Source organism: Dermacentor silvarum, chromosome 5, assembly GCF_013339745.2.
Source record: "Dermacentor silvarum isolate Dsil-2018 chromosome 5, BIME_Dsil_1.4, whole genome shotgun sequence".
In the NCBI taxonomy this organism is placed as follows: Eukaryota; Metazoa; Arthropoda; class Arachnida; order Ixodida; family Ixodidae; genus Dermacentor; species Dermacentor silvarum.
The window spans coordinates 17,077,980-17,096,328 of record NC_051158.1 but is presented as its reverse complement, the minus strand read 5'-3'; the positions used below and the strand labels follow the sequence as shown (position 1 = coordinate 17,096,328).

Genomic DNA, 18,349 nt, shown 5'->3' with positions numbered 1-18,349 from the left:
ACCAGGTATGAAAGAAATTCAAGCTGTTGTTTTATATCACAGCTGTTAATTAGTGTCCTCTGTTGCGTTTGAAGATAATAATAAACCAGTGCATCTACATGTAATAAGGGTTTGAGTGATTTCCATGATGTAATGTATCATTTACAGAAGGTCAATACTCTAATCATTTTTTGTAATGATGATGACTCGTCTGGCGTACCTTAAATATTTATGCTATAGGTCCCAATTCTTTTTTCAGAGAAGTTCGTGACGTGTTTCCAGAATACATAAATAAATTTGTGGGCATTAAGGACACTCAGTCATAATTCATGACTGGAAGTGATAACTATTACTTGCAAACGTAAACCTACCACACAGACAACAAATGAAACGACTGGCTGCCAACTGCCACCAGAGCAAAGTAAGCAGCGAATGCGTCAAACCTTGCAAGCATTAGTAGCCGTCATTCTTTTCCGAAGGGGGCTACATATTTGACGAGCTTGTGTTCACTTAAGCTGAATTCGTCCCGAAGCAGTACACATTTCTAATTTAGAACTTGCGTTTCTCTATTAAGGCCGCTGAAAGCGTGTCTTTCATCGTTTTAACATTAAAAATGGCATAAAAGACACAGCTAGGTTTATTTCGCGTTTTTAAATGCGTAATCATTTTTATGCTTACCCAACGAGGAAAACTGTCCGTCCGTCCGTACGTTCCTTAAGCGACCGCTTTCGAGATAGCGCCTGCAGCAGTGAGCAAAGTCACCGTCGTTCTTCCTCTCGCTTAAGCGGCGAGAACACAGCGCTCACGAAGCTATCAGCACTCGCCGCACTCTGTCCACATCGGAGATCGCTTTCGAAATACGGCGCGCGCGGCCGTGCCATACGCAGCTGCCGTCGGAGTACGGTTGATCATGGTTCATGATAGTTCGACGCGGATGGATACGGCGCTAAAAGCCGATAACGGCTTGTAATGACTGGAACGTCATCAGCGCACCTGGCACCGCCACCTGCAGTACTTTGCTTGCGTCATCAATTCACCTTGCACCGCCGTCCTCAGCAGTTCGCGTCGCGGCAGCGCTGTCGTTTGTACTGGCCGGATCAAGTTTCATAAAATTGATAATGACACCGGGATGCGTGAAGATGAGCCAGTGGCACAATGCTTACCCCCGGAGGAGTTTCTGCGTGAATGTTTTTTCTCGTAAACCTTGCCCAAACTAGCCGCGCTCCTACCCTTCTGGTGTCTTCGGTGTTGGTGTGAAGTCTGACAGTGACTCACATGGATTCTGCGTGGCATGAATACGACGTTCAATGAGAGCACACTTCTTTCAGCGTTTGCAATTGCAGAACTCAGTATTCGTCTTCCTGCCAAGCGAGTATTCCACTCAGCCGTTTGTATCGTGTGCACAGGTGGGCGTGGGTATCATGGCCAACCTGATAGTGTTCCCGCCAACCTTCCTGATGATCACGCTCTTCCGGAGGTCGCGCCTTCGACGCAAGAGACCCAACAGGATCACCGAGGCCCTCCGCCAGAAAAGAGGTGACGGCATGCACTTATGCGTTTTGACTTTTGGAAGTGCAAGGACTCGCATATAGAGAAGCTATAGGCAAACGCCGAAGGTCGCACACTAAGCGCTGTCTCATTGTCTATTGTCCACTGTTTTGCTACGTGTAGCTTGTTCATCTAAAAACCGACAGCTCAATATAAGAAGCATTAGTCCAAAATTGCAGAGGTTAGAAATACCGATGCATCTCGCGGTACAAGACTTACATTCTTAAACAGCTGTGCGTATTACAGCTCTGAAAGCTATAACCTTCTTTACTGAAGTGACATTGTATCTTTCTATTAGCACCCTTGCGTGTTTACTTATTTATTTATTTTGTATTATAGGATTGAATTGATTAATTTGTGTTTAATTGCAGAATATGCAGGATGTGCCGTGTTTTTTTTTCTACATTGACTGTTGAAGCCCGTTTATAAATGTGCTTTATTTCCGGAACGTTTTTTTTTTTCCTGTTTTTTTTTTCTACATTGACTGTTTAAGACCGTTTACGAAATGAGCTCTATTGCAGGAACGTTCTTTCTTTTTCATATCAGCTCATGTTATCATCGTTTGATCATTGAACAATTTATTGTTTGTGGAGAAGCCTGTGACACAATAGTTGCCAACATTTCCAATTTCATTCAAATAAATCACTCACTCACACCGTGTCGGCCCGTCAACCAAAACTACAGGACGCAGTGAAACAGCGCGCTGACAATACCAGTTTTACAAGCTGTGATTTCGAACTCTGTTTTTTTTCGCAGTATTGGTTTTTCGCAAGTGCGAACTGTGCATTACCGTTCCAATGCACTGATTTGAGAATGCACTTTGTGGAAAATTCAATTTTTCTTGGCGTAGGCTTCATCGGTCTGCGTCGGTGAAAACAAAACAAAACAAACTAGGCAGGCCTTGGTGACGTATCTTACGATCCGCGCTGTTAATTAATGGTTCCCCGGCCGTCAATGCGCGATTTTCGCGGAGAACTTTGAGCACCTACACGAACATGGGAAATATCGCACTGACGAAGGAGCGAGAGCTCCACTTGCCGCGCCTGCGAATTCTCAGTTGCGAATTCGCACCAATGTGAGAACGGTGGACATCTCTCGCAGACTCGCTGGTGGTGAGCCGCGCCTCGTCCGCGGCGGCGTCCAAGCCGCTAGCCCGCGCCGGAAAGTCCGAGTCGACGATGCAACTGACCGAGACCGAGCTGAACGACGTGTTCGAGGAGAAGACCTTCGCCCAGAGGCGGCGCTTGCAGCAGGGCAGGCGCAAGCGCAAGGGCAAGTTCATGTTCCCCTGGTGGTGCCGCTACGTGGCCTGGTTCCTCTGCCTGGCCTCCATCTTCGTCTCGGTGTTCTTCATCTGGGCCTACGGCGTCCAGTTCGGAGACGAGAAGACCCGCAAGTGGATCACCTCGCTGCTCGTCTCCTTCTTCATGTCCGTTCTCATCACGCAGCCCATCAAGGTGAGACGGTCCTGGCCACCTAACAGGGACAATGCTGCCAAATCTCTCGTATTTTGGCCCATAGACCAGGCCTGTTTTTGTAACTGCTTCTTTCTCGCTTTGTTATGACAGCGGTCGGAGCACTCTACAGTTGCGCAGACGGCCATCTTGAATCGGAAAATATGCATGTACGACTTTGGCTGGCACCTTCGGTATACCTTCAGCGGCGGCCAGTCAGCATTCGATGGTTCATCGCAATGGCGGATTGCTATCCCACGATTTCAAGCTGTGACGTCGGTACAAACTATACATCGCCAACAGACAGTAGGCAGTGAGGCGCGTCACCCGAGTCACACGGCGTTGTCTTTAATCCCAATGAAATAAAACACAAAATTATCTTGCTGTTCTTTTTATCTCTGAAAACGTTCTCGGGAGTTGTTAGGGTGTGTTGCAATGCACATCATTCTACCTGTATAGGCGTCTACCGCCTAATCAGTTAACGGTAACATCGCCTTCAGTAAATTTTTCACCACAAGCGTGTTGGTCTTCTTATGTGCGTGCTATATATATATATATATATATATATATATATATATATATATATAATTTTTTTAATGCGAAAACGTTATATGCCCCATAGCGCGAAAATCCGTCGGCGTAATCGGCGTGACCGAAAGATGGTACCAAAAATTACGGACGGCGCAAAGAGTAAAACAAAAAAACAAAAAAAATGCTCGGGTTGACGTCAAATGTCTCAGGGAGCTAAGTTTCTGTAAACAAAGTAAATTAATGGCTTTGAAATGACAATTTGGTACATTTGGGTCTGGGTGGGAATCGAACGCGGGACCCCGGGGTGCGAGACGAGCACGCTTCCCCCAATTTTTTTTTTCTTTTTTTTTTTCTTTTTTTGCCGCGGCGGCTTCATGGTTCTGACTGACTAAAGGTGTGCCTAGTGCGTGCGTCATTGCGTACGTCATGTCGCAGCCATCTGGCGGACTAAAGGTGCGGCCTATAAAGCGTGCGTCATTGGGCACGTGACGGCGAAGCCAATGGGGAGGCGGGGCGCCACGTCATGAGTGCATAAAATGAGCGCGTTACTGACGTTCCGAGGTCTATAAATGGTATAATGTTTTCGTATTCCCACACGTGAGCAGTCTTAAGTATCTCTGCCGATTTTATTTTTCTTATTCTTTGTCAGAACCGCTTGTAACTGATGTATCCTGAGATCTGAAAGTAAACTAGATGAGCGCTCAACGACACTTAAAAGTGACGCGTGATAACGCAGTTCGGTCAATTCACGCGCAATGGTCTTCCCAGGTGTTCCTGCTGGCCATCATCTTCTCGAGCCTGTTCAAGTCTCCGGACAAGGATGACGACGAAGCGGAAGAAGATGAAGAAGAACCCGAGCTCCTCGAGCACGAGGAGTGGCTGCACAGCGGTGAGTGGCACCGCAGGGCTCTGCAGTCGCAGCGAGAGGAGTTGCCGACTTTAAGTCTCGTTGCGGTCTTTTGAGAAAGCGACGCTCGCAGTGCGCGCAAGTCGCAAACTCAGTTCGTGCACATATTAACTGATTTATCATATGCGACAGCACGACCTATCGAGTTGCACACGTTATTGGCGCGAAAGTAGACTTTTCTACGGAGGTAAATAACGTTAAGCATTCACTGTGGAATGCAATACGCATTCAACACCAGATTAAAGCTGGTGCCTTAATGTGGCGCTGTCTTCTCGTGCACCCAGCGGTAGAAGTCACGTGATCTGCTGAGTTTCGAAAGTACTGCGTAGTAAAGAAGTTAAGTGGGGGGCAACATGTATCCTAGAAGAATTGATTGTTGGGCAAGTTGGATTTTCATAGCTGAACAAGTAAATTAGCGCAATGAAAAACACAGACACAAGAAAGAGAGTCAAATACAAGCGCTACACATAAATGTTTATGGCAGGGAAGGAATCTACATATATACCCTGTAGTCACGCACGTCACGCATGCGCATACAGAACAATATGAATGGGCACGTGTAGCATGGAACGTTCGCTTTGGGACAAGCAGGCGTGCGCTCTCCGCTGCCTGCAATCCAAATCACGCCAGCGTTGTAACTGCGAGTGCTAACAGTCATCGAGTGAACGCTGTTCACGTGTACGTTTGAACGGACGTGACACCATGCGGTGTTTACTTATTAAGGGAACGTTTACTGCAATATATACTGTCCATAAAATTACGAGCCCTATAACTACTCCGTGTAATGTTCTAATACTTTGCTGTCGCTGTTGATGCGCCGGCCTCAGGAATTATAATACGGTGCCAAAAGTGTGTCGTTGCTTTTACTTATTTCAATGTGACTTTGCAGATAGTATAAAGTTTTACGTGCAGGTTGCGACGCGTGCGTTGTTTACTAATTCAAGGTGTACCTCTAAAATTGCGGTTGCATAGCTAAGCGCTCATTTCCAAATGAACACTTCCTTTATTTTCTTACAGTTGCATTTCACGTTAACGTTAAGTTACACAAGTAAATGTCGTCTGTACGCGTTAGGGCTAAGAAAACTTGCTTCCTGACGTCACGGTACAAAGCGAGACCATCGTACTCGCAGACGCGCCTAGCCACCGGCGGCGGCGAATGTACAAGCCGCAGAATAGCTGGGAGCTGGACCGCGTCCGCGAGGAACGTCTCCGGGAGCTCAAGATGGCGGCCATTCTGCGAGAGATTGGCAGCTACCTCTTCTTCCTGTGGATCCTCACCGTGCTGTCGTACGGCAACAGGGACCCCAGCGCATACTTCCTGCAGCAGAGCCTCAGACACGAGTTCGTCGACAACGGAAAGTTCATGGAGGTAACGGACAACCTCCTGCACGTGTGTGTTTCAAGCGCCACTCTGCTTCTCCGACAGTGGCTCTATTTGTGCCACCTGTCTGCTGCTATTTAGCTTGTAGCGCGTATGCATTGCTGCTACCATTGATGAGGGAAACATGGACCGCAGCATTCCCAAACAAGAACCAGGTTTAATTCGGCTTGACCACCATAGAGTGCTCCGTCCGCACCTGCCGAAGAAAACCCTCCCCTAGGCTCGGTGCGCAGACCGCTTCTGTAACGCTATCGCATAGAAGGATCGCACAATGATGTGCGCATCTGCGTTTGATTGCAGCATTAATTTCCTTTTGTGGTATGTAAAAAGGACATGGGTGCGGATTCCTGCAAGCTTCACGTGGCATGTAGTTACTTCAATCTCGGAGTATGTTTCGTATTCACCGCGTGTAGGTCGAGAGCATCGCTAAATAACAATAGGCAATATCCACATGTATACTCGTGAGCAAGACTCTTTAATTTCCTGTTTTTAATTTCATATCGAGAGTACTTGTGCACAGTAAAGGGGGAGGGGGGTCATTCAGTCTCAGTTTACACAGCAGAGCAAATCGCGGCCGTAGCCTCGTGGTTGAGCATCCGTTTCGGCTGCGGCAGCACGTGGACCACCGGTAACCCACCGGTTATCCAAATGGGATATCCTCCCGGTCCGGCACTCCACTTCTTTAGTGAATAATTGTCCAAAGCCCGTGGTACCCCGTGGGCACAACAAAAATCTGTAATGGGGCACCGTGCACCAAGTACAAGAACTCTTGAAAATCCGTAGTGTGGGACAGCCTATTACTAAACACCGCACAAAGAACCTGCCAGCAGTCCAGTGACTTTCAGTGCGGACTCAGGAGCAGTTTCGCGGCAATTTAATACCGATGGTGCAGTGGTTAGCAACAATTCATCATCTCGCGTCAACTGCGCAGGAACTAGGACATTTATGAACGGTGCAATCATACTTCATGAGGAGGGCACGATGAGTGCATTGGACAACGCAAACTAGATGATGTACGAACAAGCTATGTACAGTATTTATCGTTGTTTAAAAACTGGGACTGTAAATCTTTGATTTGATCAAGTCAGGGAGTCTGTATACAATGCCTCTCTGTATGAAGGATTCCCAGGTGTAGTACGAGAGCAGCAGCGCCGCATGCAGATTTCACGGCACCGTATTTGTCGTATACGCATATGTATGCACTCGATACAATGGCTTGGCAACTTGTACCCTGCCGCAGATCTCCAGCGCCCAGCAGTTCTGGAAGTGGTCGCGCGAAGTGCTGGTGCCCAACCTGAAGGCCGGTCCGTGGTACAATGGAGAACAGCCATTCGGACTGCGTGGATTCCTCGGGGACAGGGTGAACCGCATCATGGGATTCGCAGCACTCCGGCAGATACGCGCTCGGCCCCGTAAGCGTCTCGGCATTCATTGTTCATCATATTGCATATTCATGCATACGTCACAGTTCCATGTGCAAAGTTGCTGTATTGGTTTCGTGTCTCCTACCGCTGTGTCTTAAAGGACTGACATATTCTCGAAGTTGTAGAAACACTCATTTCTCGCACGCAAAAGGACAACAACTTAGCAAGTGTGACGGTATGAAATGTTCAAAACATATTTTAACGGGACACTATAGTGGTTCTCGAAATGCCCAACCTGGGGTCATCGACGTTATTGTGACGTCATTACAGGAAGCAAAATTTGCTGACACCGTGTAGCAATCATCATCATCATTTATTTATTCTTAAGGGCCCCTAGTGGGGCATTACATAAGCATGGGTATAACCCTAGGTATCATGATATCGCTCATAATGAATATACAAGAACGCTCCCGCTCGTGTGTGAAAGCCATGGTAATGGTACAATGGTAAGTCTTGGTAATAATGTAATCACTTTCGTTTATCATAAAAGTTTTCTATCTTTATCAGTGGCAGACATAGGTCTTCAAAATAAACGAAACTCACTGAGAATCACTTACAAATTAAATGTTTGTGCTTTGGGCCCCTCACTCTGACTCAGACTCACCAGAATTCTACTCAACCGGGCTCACTAAGGCTCAAACTTATCAAAAGTCTACTCAGTCGGGCTCACTTAGACTCATGGGTTGGTCTATGTCTGAGTGAGTCTCAGTGACTCGACTCATGAGTGCGTTCGCCGACCTATGGCGGCAGAACAATGTGATGGCTTGATTTGTGATGTATACATTCACTTCGAGAGGCATTCAGCTGACTTCAACTCAGATCAAAGCACCGTAGTGCCTTCGGTATTTTCGTCGCGGCCAACTCGGCTTGCGCCATCTCTAATTGCCCAGAAGAACCTTTCGCACACATTTTGACGCTATGGCGTTAAGGGCCCCGTGTCGCAGAAAATCCGCTGTTGGCGTCGGCCTCTGGCGCCAGCATCCCGTGAGCGAAAAATCCCGTATATATTTAGGTATATGTATATGCCACGCCTTTCTATATGACGTGCGGTATATGCGGATTAAATTGCCACATCCATTCTATATATCACTAAAGTTGCTCATACCTTGTCTTACATTACAGAATGACAGCCCACAAACAAATGGCATGAAACAAAACACCAACAGCACATGCCTTTTATGTTAAATCTTCTGAGAATGAAATATTAAAAGGGTGAAACAATTGCAGAAACCTGAAGAGGATGTAATTTTTTCAGCGCGGCTGTGCACTATACCTCCGGGATCGGGCCAAGCAAGAGGCCGCGTTTCTACCTGAAAGCTCGCCTTAGTGCATATCGTTCGCCGCCAGCGTTTCCCGGTAAACATTACGGTTACATACGCTGCAGTGGCCGGGAGGTGTGAGAAGCAGTCAGGGATCTTTGAATGCTATCGCGTTCCGCTTTCAAAGGCACAATTGTTCACGTCAGAACTCCGGCATGGCAGTATACAGGCAGCTCGTTCGCTTCTTGCGCAGACTCGTGTCGAGTGGAGAAGCTCATGCGCAACCTTGTGGACGAGTGCCGCGGCCAGTCGAACCTGCTCAACGAGGACAAGCGGAGCTACCAGCCCGGCTGGAAAGAAGTCGCCGACCCCAACAGCCCCGTGGACGAGTGGCACCACCGGAGAGCCAAGGAGCTGAACGGACTTCCCTTCTGGGGAAAGCTGGACGTGTATGGCGGAGGTGGATACCTGGTTCCACTGCGAGGCCCCAACCAGAAGATCATCGACAAGCTTAACCAGCTGGAGAAGGCAGACTGGATCGACGGTGGCACCAGGGCCGTATTCGTCGAGTTCAGCGCCTACAATGCCCAGGTGAGAGAACAGTTTTAACAATGAAGCTGCTTAAGCCAGCCGTAATTTGTGGTGCGTGTCAAGAAACTGCCGCGCCGTAGTTATGGCAACCCGGAGGAGGAGGAGACCGCGTGCATGCCCACGCGGTCTCTTCCTCGCCAGCTCTTTGCCTTCCCGACCGCCGCCTCTCTTCTCTCCGCGGAGCGCTAAGCCAGGAGAAAAAAAAAAGCTGGCCGATTAATATCGAGCGGCTAGCCTCCAACGTGTTCGGCGTCGGCAAGCAACAGCAGTTCTTGGCACTGTGCCAACCTTGCTTAGCCTGCCTGCGTTTGTGGCAGGCCAGGAACGCTGTCGCTCGCAGGCGCCGACGCGTCCAGCGCTAGTGACGCGAAATGTCACGAAAGGGAAAGTACCTCCGAATACCTTCCTACATGTGTACTTAAGTTAAACCAAGTTATCACCTAGCACCAGCGAAGTTAATACCTAGCAGTAGCAGCCAGTAAGACTTGAGGGTCGACAGTTTACCTGTGCCTAAGCTTTGCGCGACTGAGTGTAAACTTGCCCGTTTATTTTTTTTTTTAATTTCGAGGCGCTGTGCACAAGCCGGCTCGACATCTGCACATGTGTCACCAAAGCTTCAGATTCCTGAATTTCGGGCTGAACTCACGCACGATGATTATCTAAGTATGCGAATAGCATTCTTTCCCCTCCAAAATAAATTCTGAGAAATATTGAAGCATTTTCTTTTTCTTAGAGGGAGGTAAGGCCCGCATTTTTTAGACTGCACTACCTTAAGGATCTGCCCACGTTTTAACAGTGAACCTGTTTAAGCCAGCCGTAATTTGCCAGAAACTGCCGCGACGTAGCCATGGCAACCAGGATGAGGAGGAGGAAGAGGAGCAGGAGACCGCGCTCCTCGCCAGCTGCCTCCCTTCCCGACCCCGCCTCTCTTCTCTCCGCGGTGCGCTGAGCCAGCACTCCTAGACAGCTTTTGGCTGAGCCAGGGGGATAAAAAGCTGGCCGACTGATGTCGAGCGGTTAGCCTCCAACACGTTCGGCGTCGGCAAGCAACAGCGTTCTTGACATTATGTCAACCTTGTTTAGCCAGCCTGCGTTTGAGGCATGCCAGGAACGGGGTCGCTCGAAGGCGCTGACGCGTCTAGTGATAGTCACGCGAAATGTCGCGAAAGGGAAGGTACCTCCGAAAATGATGGCTCGAGAATATATCCTTCCTACATGCGTAGTTAAGTTAAATCAAGTTAAGACCTAGCTGCAACCAAGTTAATACCTAGCAGTAGCAGCTAGTAAGACTTGAGGATCGACAGTTTCGCTGTGCCTAAGCTTTGCACGACCGAGTGCAAACTTTCGCGTTTTTTAGACTGCGGCCAGCAAAAACGGTTGGATAAACAGTAGGGAAAGAAAACCAGTGTGACAAAGCCAAGAATGTTATTCGCATCCACAGTCCTGCGTAACTCATAACTTTCATCTTTACGCAGGTGAACTTGTTTGGCGTGGTGACGATCGTGGCCGAGTTCCACCCGGGAGGCGGCCTGATCCCCAACGTTCGCATCGACGCCATCCGTTTGATGCGCTACCACCAGGGTTTCGGCCTGTTCGTGTTGCTTTGCGAGCTCACGTTCGTCGGCTTCGTCGTGTACTTCTCGGTGCACGAGTTTCGCACCTTCCTCAACCTGCGGGTCGACTATTTCCGCAGCTACTGGAACATCGCAGAACTGGTGGCGCTCGGGCTCTCCTACTCGGCCATGTTCTTCTACATATCGCGCATGATTGTCACCAACAAGATACTCAAGACCTTCGAGCGCAGCCACGGGAACGGCTACGTCAAGCTGCAGGTCTCGTAAAGCTTCCATTATTTATTTCCTTTGAGTTGGCTGTACTTTCGTTTCAGGCAGAACGGCAATGTGATGCACGATGGTTCTAACTGGGGCGAGTTGCTTTGCATTACACGTGGCCAACAGCGCAGATGGCGTAACAAGTAAAAATTTAGAGGACGCTTAAGGTTCGCCTTTAAGAGTGGAACGCGATAGCATTCTAGGATCCCTGGCTGCTTCTCACGCTTCCTGGCAACTGCAGCTTATGGAAACGTAATATTTACCGGGAAACGCTGGCGGCGAACGCTATATGCACGAAGGTGAGCTTTCTAGTAGAAATGCGGCCTCTTGCGTGGGCCGATCTTCTGTTATTGTTTCCCACTTTTAATATTTCAGTCTGAGACCATTTAACATAAAAGGCATGTGCTGACGGTGTTTTGTTTCATGACTTTTGTTTGTGCGCTGTCTTTCTCAAAACTCCGAGGAATATATTTTTTTAAGAATGTAAGACGCGGTGTGAGCAACTTTAGTATTAGAATAATTTTAGTGCTGCTAGAATATTTTTTTGCTCACGGGACATCTACGCCGGCGACGATGCCGACACCGGACTTTCTGCGACACGGGGCCTTTGACGCTGTCGCGTTAATACGACAGCGGATCTGTCCTGTTCTTAATCACTTGTACCATTGTATGCTCTGTTAGCCATGTTGAATTCAAGTTGGCTCACTATCTTTGCATCTCCAGCGTTCAGTGCTCGTAGTAACGCACGGAATTATACTACGTATACATGCACATATACACGCATACGCCCACATATTAGTCTGCATGAAATGAGTTGGGGTACGAGAGTTTTCGGCACTCTGTTTATATTGAAAACGTGTAGTGCGTAATAATTTATGGCATACCCATTTTGTAGCAATTCAAAAAATTGCACGTAATTTGAAATATTCATCATCGAAGTTGAAGTCCAAATCCAGGCAATAGCGAGATCGAGCGCGTCCCGCTGCGCATCAGACGGCAAAGCCCTGTAAAAAGTGGGGAGAAATTTGAATGATAGCATGCTGCGGCAAATCCTGAACCGGTACACAGTGGCACAAGCTTGTCAGGCAAAGCGTGCCGTATCAGTAGCTGCGCGACTGGTCGAGACGTTCGGTTTCAAACTTCCTCCCGCTTGTCATCGCGGGCGTTTCGGTATGATATGACAACGGGGCCGACTTCTCTACGCTCACGCGGCGCTCGGTTTCGATACTGCCTGGATTTGCCGTTGAAATGTGATTAGAATTATCTCGAAGTAGGTGCGATATTAAATATCTTTAAAAAATGGGGGTGCACTAAAATGTGGCTGCCTTCAAATTCGCCATATAAACAACTGCCCTCAAGTTAAAAATAAAGAAGTCAATTAACAATTTTTCAATTAGTCTTTTTAGACTAACTTTAGCAGAAGCAAAGTATTTCCGCCGCACCGTAGAGCTCGTATGCGAAGACGACAGGTGTCTCACAGCCATAGCTTTTTTTTTTAAATCAAAAATGTGTATTGTCTAAAACAAGAACACCCTCTATAGTTTACACGCACGCAGCACACACAGGTATCAAGCACAAGCGCAGACGGTAACAGGTAACTGAGGTATCTAATTCAGGCCAATGTCTAGAAGGAAGACTAGCAGCGCCTTCGTTGCGCACAGTGCATTAGCAGTGCCCCTTAAAGATGCGAGAATCTGGTGCAGCTCGAAGGCCACGTAACTTTAAAACAGAAATGAGTATGAATCTTGATCGCAAAGGGCGTGCAGACTAACAAAACATGATACGTCGTGGCCCTTGAGAGAGAATTCGTTGTGGCACTTCTCGTTCACAGTATCTGGTGGCGTATATACATTTGACAGCTATATGCAAATGATTCTGCAGGTGGTGGCGGCCATCGACGAGCTGTTCGGCTACCTGATGTCCTTCCTGATATTCATTTGCATTCTCAAATTCACCAAGATGCTACGCTTTAACAAGCGCATTGGAATCCTCTACAGCACATTGGCCCAATGCTCCAGGGACCTGAGTTCATTCTTCGTCGTCTTCTGGGTCATCTTTTTCGCCTTCGTGCAGGTCAGTTTTCTTTACAGTGGCTCAGTGTGCAAACGCCAGGCATTTAGTAGCAAGAGGTTGAACAAGGCTGTAGCACAGGGGGACTTGTTTTGGTTGAGACAAGGGAGATCGTCCTTTGGCACTGATCTGAGGCTATGTCCCTGTCTACCCCTTGTACTTGCCTTTCAGCGTCTTCTACTTAATTTACTGTCTTCTTTTTAACAGCGAAGCTGTTTAAGGCAGCCGTAATTTGTAATGCGTATCAAGAAACTACCAAGAAAGGAAATAAAATAAACTTTCTTGCCGAGGCGAGATTCGAACCCGCGTACCCCCGGTCCGAAGGCGAGCGTCGTAACTTCTAGGCTATATAGCCAGGCTTGAAGAACATGCATTTATGCGAACCATATGATTGCGTTCGAGCGTCGTCGTCTTTGTCCACAGCTGGCGCGTTCGTACGTTCGTACGCTGCGAGGTGAAGAGGTTTTGCGCGCTATGAGAGCGAGAGAGAGAGAGAGACGCATTCACGGAGCGGGTCTCCTGGAACGCGGTGTCGGTGTTGCAAGCTGGGCTGTGCAACGCGCAGTGACGGCCGTAAGTTCGAGACGCGCGAAAAGAAATTACCATCATCATGAGTAATAAGATGAAAAGTTCGCGTGCACTTCCGGAAAATGCTGGGCTACGATCGCCCAGCTTCGCCGTTTTAAGCTTTGCGCGGCCTAGTGCAAGGTTAAGCGTTTTTATTTTAATTATTGCTTTGATTTCCCAAATCCAGTCATAGACAGATGCGACCGCATTGAAGCCGTCAGAGCTATTGGAACCAACTGAAAATCCTGCTTAGAAAAAGACAGGATTGTTTTACGGCAAAGCTGAGATGTCTGAGAGCTTTAGCCACCTATTCATTATTTGGTTAAGGGGAGAAAGAGAAAAAAAAAGATGGACAGAATTAAGATGATGGCGATTGTGATGGGGGAACTGATGTACATTAGGTTGCATTTTCGCCCATAATGATGAATCAGTGACGTGATAGCTGGTACATATTGTTATTGCCTTATCAGGACACTCAATGAAATACCATGTGTGTTTTGGTTACCTACCGTGTGCGATGCTCCTTTCGTTTAAAATTTATGTGAGATAGGGGTTCTTCGCTTTCTGTATTAATTTTGGCCTTCTGTAGTTCTCTTGTGTTCTCGTCTCGTGTGCCGGACACGTTTTAAGTGAACAGGAAATACTATACCTAATGGGCGACTGTGGCACTACCCTTTTCAGGTGTTCTACATCCTGTTGGGGACCAACATGATGGAGTTCTCGACTTTTGTCACGGCTGCCGAAACGGCGTTCGACATGGCGCGTGGCCAGTTCAAGTTTGAAGACATCGCCATGGCTTCGCCTGTCATCGGACCGTTCGTCTTCTTCGTGTTCGCCCTCGTGACCTCCGTCATCCTGCTCAACATATTCGTGACGCTCATCATCAGTTCCTTCCAGTCCGTGAAGGAAGACGTCGAGAAGCAGTGCAACGACTTCGAGATGGTCAGTTACGTGGGCAAGAAGTTCAAGGGATTCCTGGGACTGGCGTCAGCAGACCTCGAACCAGACACGTCCAAGCCGCCCACGCTGGAGTCGCAGATCAGCACCTTCCCGGAGAAAGTGGACCGGCTCCTGTTCTACATCAACGACATGTACTTCGACGGCCGGCTCGACCTGTCGGGCAAACGGGCCCTGCGCGCACTGTACAAGGCACCAGAGCCCACTCAGCCTCAGCAGGCGCCCTTGCAAGGGGCGATGCTCGACTGGATGGAAGTGTCCGACGAACCACTCGACGAACCACAGACCGCGCCACGACGGAGGAAGAAGAAGCGATTCTAAGCGGCTGGCCTTGACTGCACTCGGAAACCTGGAGTCCTTTCTCAGTTGTCTCGATGTCGTATGACTTGAGCGTGAAATGCTATATGGTCCCAGGCTATGGGCCATTTCAGCTCTTGCTAAAGAATTGTGTCCCGTTAATGAAAAAACGCATTGCTGGCGCCTACGGTGACGCTTGTTTTTCGAGCCCACACAGTTAACATGTATACGTTACATTAGGCGTCAAAAGCTCATATACCGCGAAGTCTTAAAAAAAAGCAGAATATTTCTTCTGCAGCCTGGGAACGCAATCTGGTATTCGGATTACCAGCCTGTGCTGGTACATGCGAACAACAGTGTGTTGTACTGGCTACGGTCACAAACTCCTCAGAAATTCAACGTTTTCTTAGATCCTTTGGTCCGTAAAATTTTGGCGCTGACTGTACTACTTGAAGAACAGCTTGCAGACTGCAACTTCCATTCAAGCAATCGCAGACAATGTGCGAACAGTTGCGAGTTAACACCATATGTCAGGCCATTGCGTTAGAAACGTTCAGCAGTAACAGATGACGTTTTCAGAGCGCTGGTTAAACCTGCACTGTTTACGGTGTATAGATGCTTTCAGCTTGCACCAACCGCTCTGTGTACGAAAGGTGCCTGACACTGTTGAAATGTGTTTTGCTGCTTCGTCGACGAGCTGTTAAACGAAGCTTTCAGATAAAATGACGATGCACGCCAGATTTCCGAGTGCGCTCTCTTCGATACAAGTTGCGCGCGTCTTACATGTGAAAACGGGTTGGCTGCTTCATAAAGGCCTTCTTCTTCAGCGTGTAAGCACAGCAAAGACGTCGCAAAAGTAGTAATACTATGTCTTTCCAGTCACCTACACTGAAATTTCGTGTGAGCATCCCACACAGGCGCCATTTGCACAAGCTCTTTCATTAAGTTTCGCAATCGCTGTGGCTCTGTTGGGGTTTAAACAGCAGTAACCTCACTTTACTAGCATCGGAAAGCATTTATTGACGCATGTTAATTTCCGGTTAAATAAATGCTCTGTCGTGCTTGTTAAAGCCTTATTAGCTTTCTTTTTCGCAGCTGTTTCAACAGGGTTAATACAGGTGATCTCCACAATATAATTTCCTTGTTGTACTAAAAAAAATTAATGTGGGATATCGGAGCATGTCTAGGTAACGAGAAGAAAACACGTCAGGTTTCGCTCTTGACCCATACTTTTATATGTTGTTTTTACCGACGCACCAAACGTTAAAATTATTCAGTTAAATTATTAGTCACATGGTCTAGAGCACGTGCTCGATGTTGGCTCTGCAACGATGATCTGGGCCCGAAACAAGGTTAGGCAGAAACGCCATGTTGTACATGATCTGTAAATGGCATCAACTAATATAAAATTAGCAGAGTGATTAGCAGAGTAATTAGCAGATTAGCAGAGCAGAGCAACAGTCACGGGACTGTTGTGCCCATATGACCAGACACTCGTCCTCGGCTGTAGACCTGCCAGATGGTCTAGATCTCGGGTATACAGTTGCTCGTTTACGGCGTCGACAACCTCAAAATCAAAGGCATTTGAATGCTGTTTATCTCTGTGCTCCAAGACCGACTGGAAATTTTCCGCGGGCTTAGCATATCTTATAGTCCATTCGGCAACAAGGAAGGCCTTCTAGATGTTTCTTATGAAAGTATCCGGAAAACATTTACTGCCAGAAAATCTAGTAAATGCTCCCAAAGTGAAATATTGGGGATCTCACACGCGAATATGAAAGTTTAGTTACTGTTCAACATGAAGAAATAATTGTGATTATTACGGCTACACTTGCGCGCAATGTGACCAGTCGGCGATATCATGAATGTTATCTGTAGGTTTAGGTAACCCTGACTTCTTGTTGGGCTGTAGGCCATGCTTATAGCACTATAGGTTCCGGTGTACCTGCTCAGTATACAGAATATTTTTTCTTGCATCTACAATGTTCAGAAGGAAATGTTCCAAATTGTGGCGAGAGCGCTGCACCTCATCCGACCTTATAAATTTACACACTTGAGCCGAGGTTCGACTTAACAACTGATGCTTAGTCACTTCAGTTGCTTGCGACAATACTTGTCAGGTATATGGAACGGGCCACCGTCCGTTAGAAGTTTAGCGTACAGGCAATCTGTTTCCTTCCGTGTGGTCACTAAAGTTCAAGCATCTTCCAGCCTGCGCACGTGCGGCTTGCCAGAAACTTCCGCACTCAAAACAAGCCACTGCAAAGCACCCTGGTCTTCTTTTTTTCGCACGCAGCTGTACATAATGTCAATAAAATAAAATTATTGTTCACAAATTTGAGGCTTATTTGGCATGCAAGCACTCGCTGCTGGAGTGATATCACTGTCACTTTTTCTCTCACAAGTGCTCTTCAGACCCTAACAGTGGAGTGCTAGTCTTGGGCCAATGTTGGCTCGCACGTGACATCCTCAGCTGTCGTGCAAGTCGTCGTGTCACGCCATGGCAATTGGTACTGCTTTGCCACCACTCTGCCCGCACATACGAGGGACCATGACGAGTCACCCGAAAGCTCACCGTCCATGTTAACAGGTGCTATTCTGGACGTTGTCAAACTCCGCGACATTGTCGAATTCGTCATCTTGACAGTTTTTGATTGGCTCACAGGCGTACTACGGCCCCTCTGATTGGCTCAACACGCCAACATGGTGGAATTCGACAACATGGCGGCATTTTCGTGTCCGAAATAGCACCCAAAGTCGAAGCACATAAACCACTCGCCCGACTTGAACCCTACTTAACCCGACTTCAACGGGCTCACTTGTCCGAAGATTTGATCGTAAAATGGCCAACCGCCAATATTTCATGTTCTGACATTCGTATGTGACTGATGTTTTGTGGAAACTCTCCTGATATCTCACCTCACTATCCTAGCATTATTTGTATCATTCTAGGTGTTTTAAGCTTATCAATGTCGAAAGGTATAGAAAGCCAACTAGGAAATACGGTCCTTTTTCTATTAGGTGTTCGGGAAAAGTGAGTTTGAAAAATATATGCATAGATCAAGGAACCCGCACTTTATAAACGGCGACTCGCGTGTACACGAACTCTTGATTTAATGAATTTCTGAGTTCAGGAACGACACGACGTGGCTGTGGAAGTAACCATGACGAGCACAGGCTTGTGCACCCTAACCTTGAACAACAATCATGTCTTGCGCAAATTGCACGAAAGCAGTACATGGAACGAATAAGACAAAAAAAGAATCAATAGTATGGGTAGGACACAAAGTCATACATACGACCAAGGTGCCTCAGCAGCCTATAATATTTGACTTCACACAGAATACAAAATAAAACAGCCAGGAAAACATGTCACACTCCATCATTGCCAATACAGGGGGGGGTTTACTCATGTCATTGAACGCCGTTCCGTAGAACGCGGTTTCATCGAAAGACATGTCATCGACGACATTTCATCGAATATCTACTGCATTGGTACATCTTGAAATTACAAACGGAATTACCCAATTTTCAACAAAAGTGTTCATTCGC

General features: G+C 47.5%; 1 protein-coding gene across 1 annotated transcript in view; it reads left to right on the top strand.

Annotated features, from left to right (window-relative positions):
- The window catches only part of LOC119452963 (polycystic kidney disease protein 1-like 2), a 55,479-nt gene extending 38,352 nt beyond the window's left edge, over positions 1-17,127 (top strand). The window contains exons 23-31 of the mRNA XM_037714924.2: positions 1,386-1,515; positions 2,629-2,984; positions 4,281-4,401; positions 5,550-5,788; positions 7,041-7,212; positions 8,737-9,074; positions 10,550-10,906; positions 12,788-12,979; positions 14,225-17,127. Coding sequence (XP_037570852.2) covers positions 1,386-1,515; positions 2,629-2,984; positions 4,281-4,401; positions 5,550-5,788; positions 7,041-7,212; positions 8,737-9,074; positions 10,550-10,906; positions 12,788-12,979; positions 14,225-14,821 — 2,502 coding nt within the window. The 3' untranslated portion in view covers positions 14,822-17,127. The remainder of the gene's footprint in view (positions 1-1,385; positions 1,516-2,628; positions 2,985-4,280; positions 4,402-5,549; positions 5,789-7,040; positions 7,213-8,736; positions 9,075-10,549; positions 10,907-12,787; positions 12,980-14,224) is intronic.
- The last annotated feature ends 1,222 nt before the right edge of the window (positions 17,128-18,349 follow it).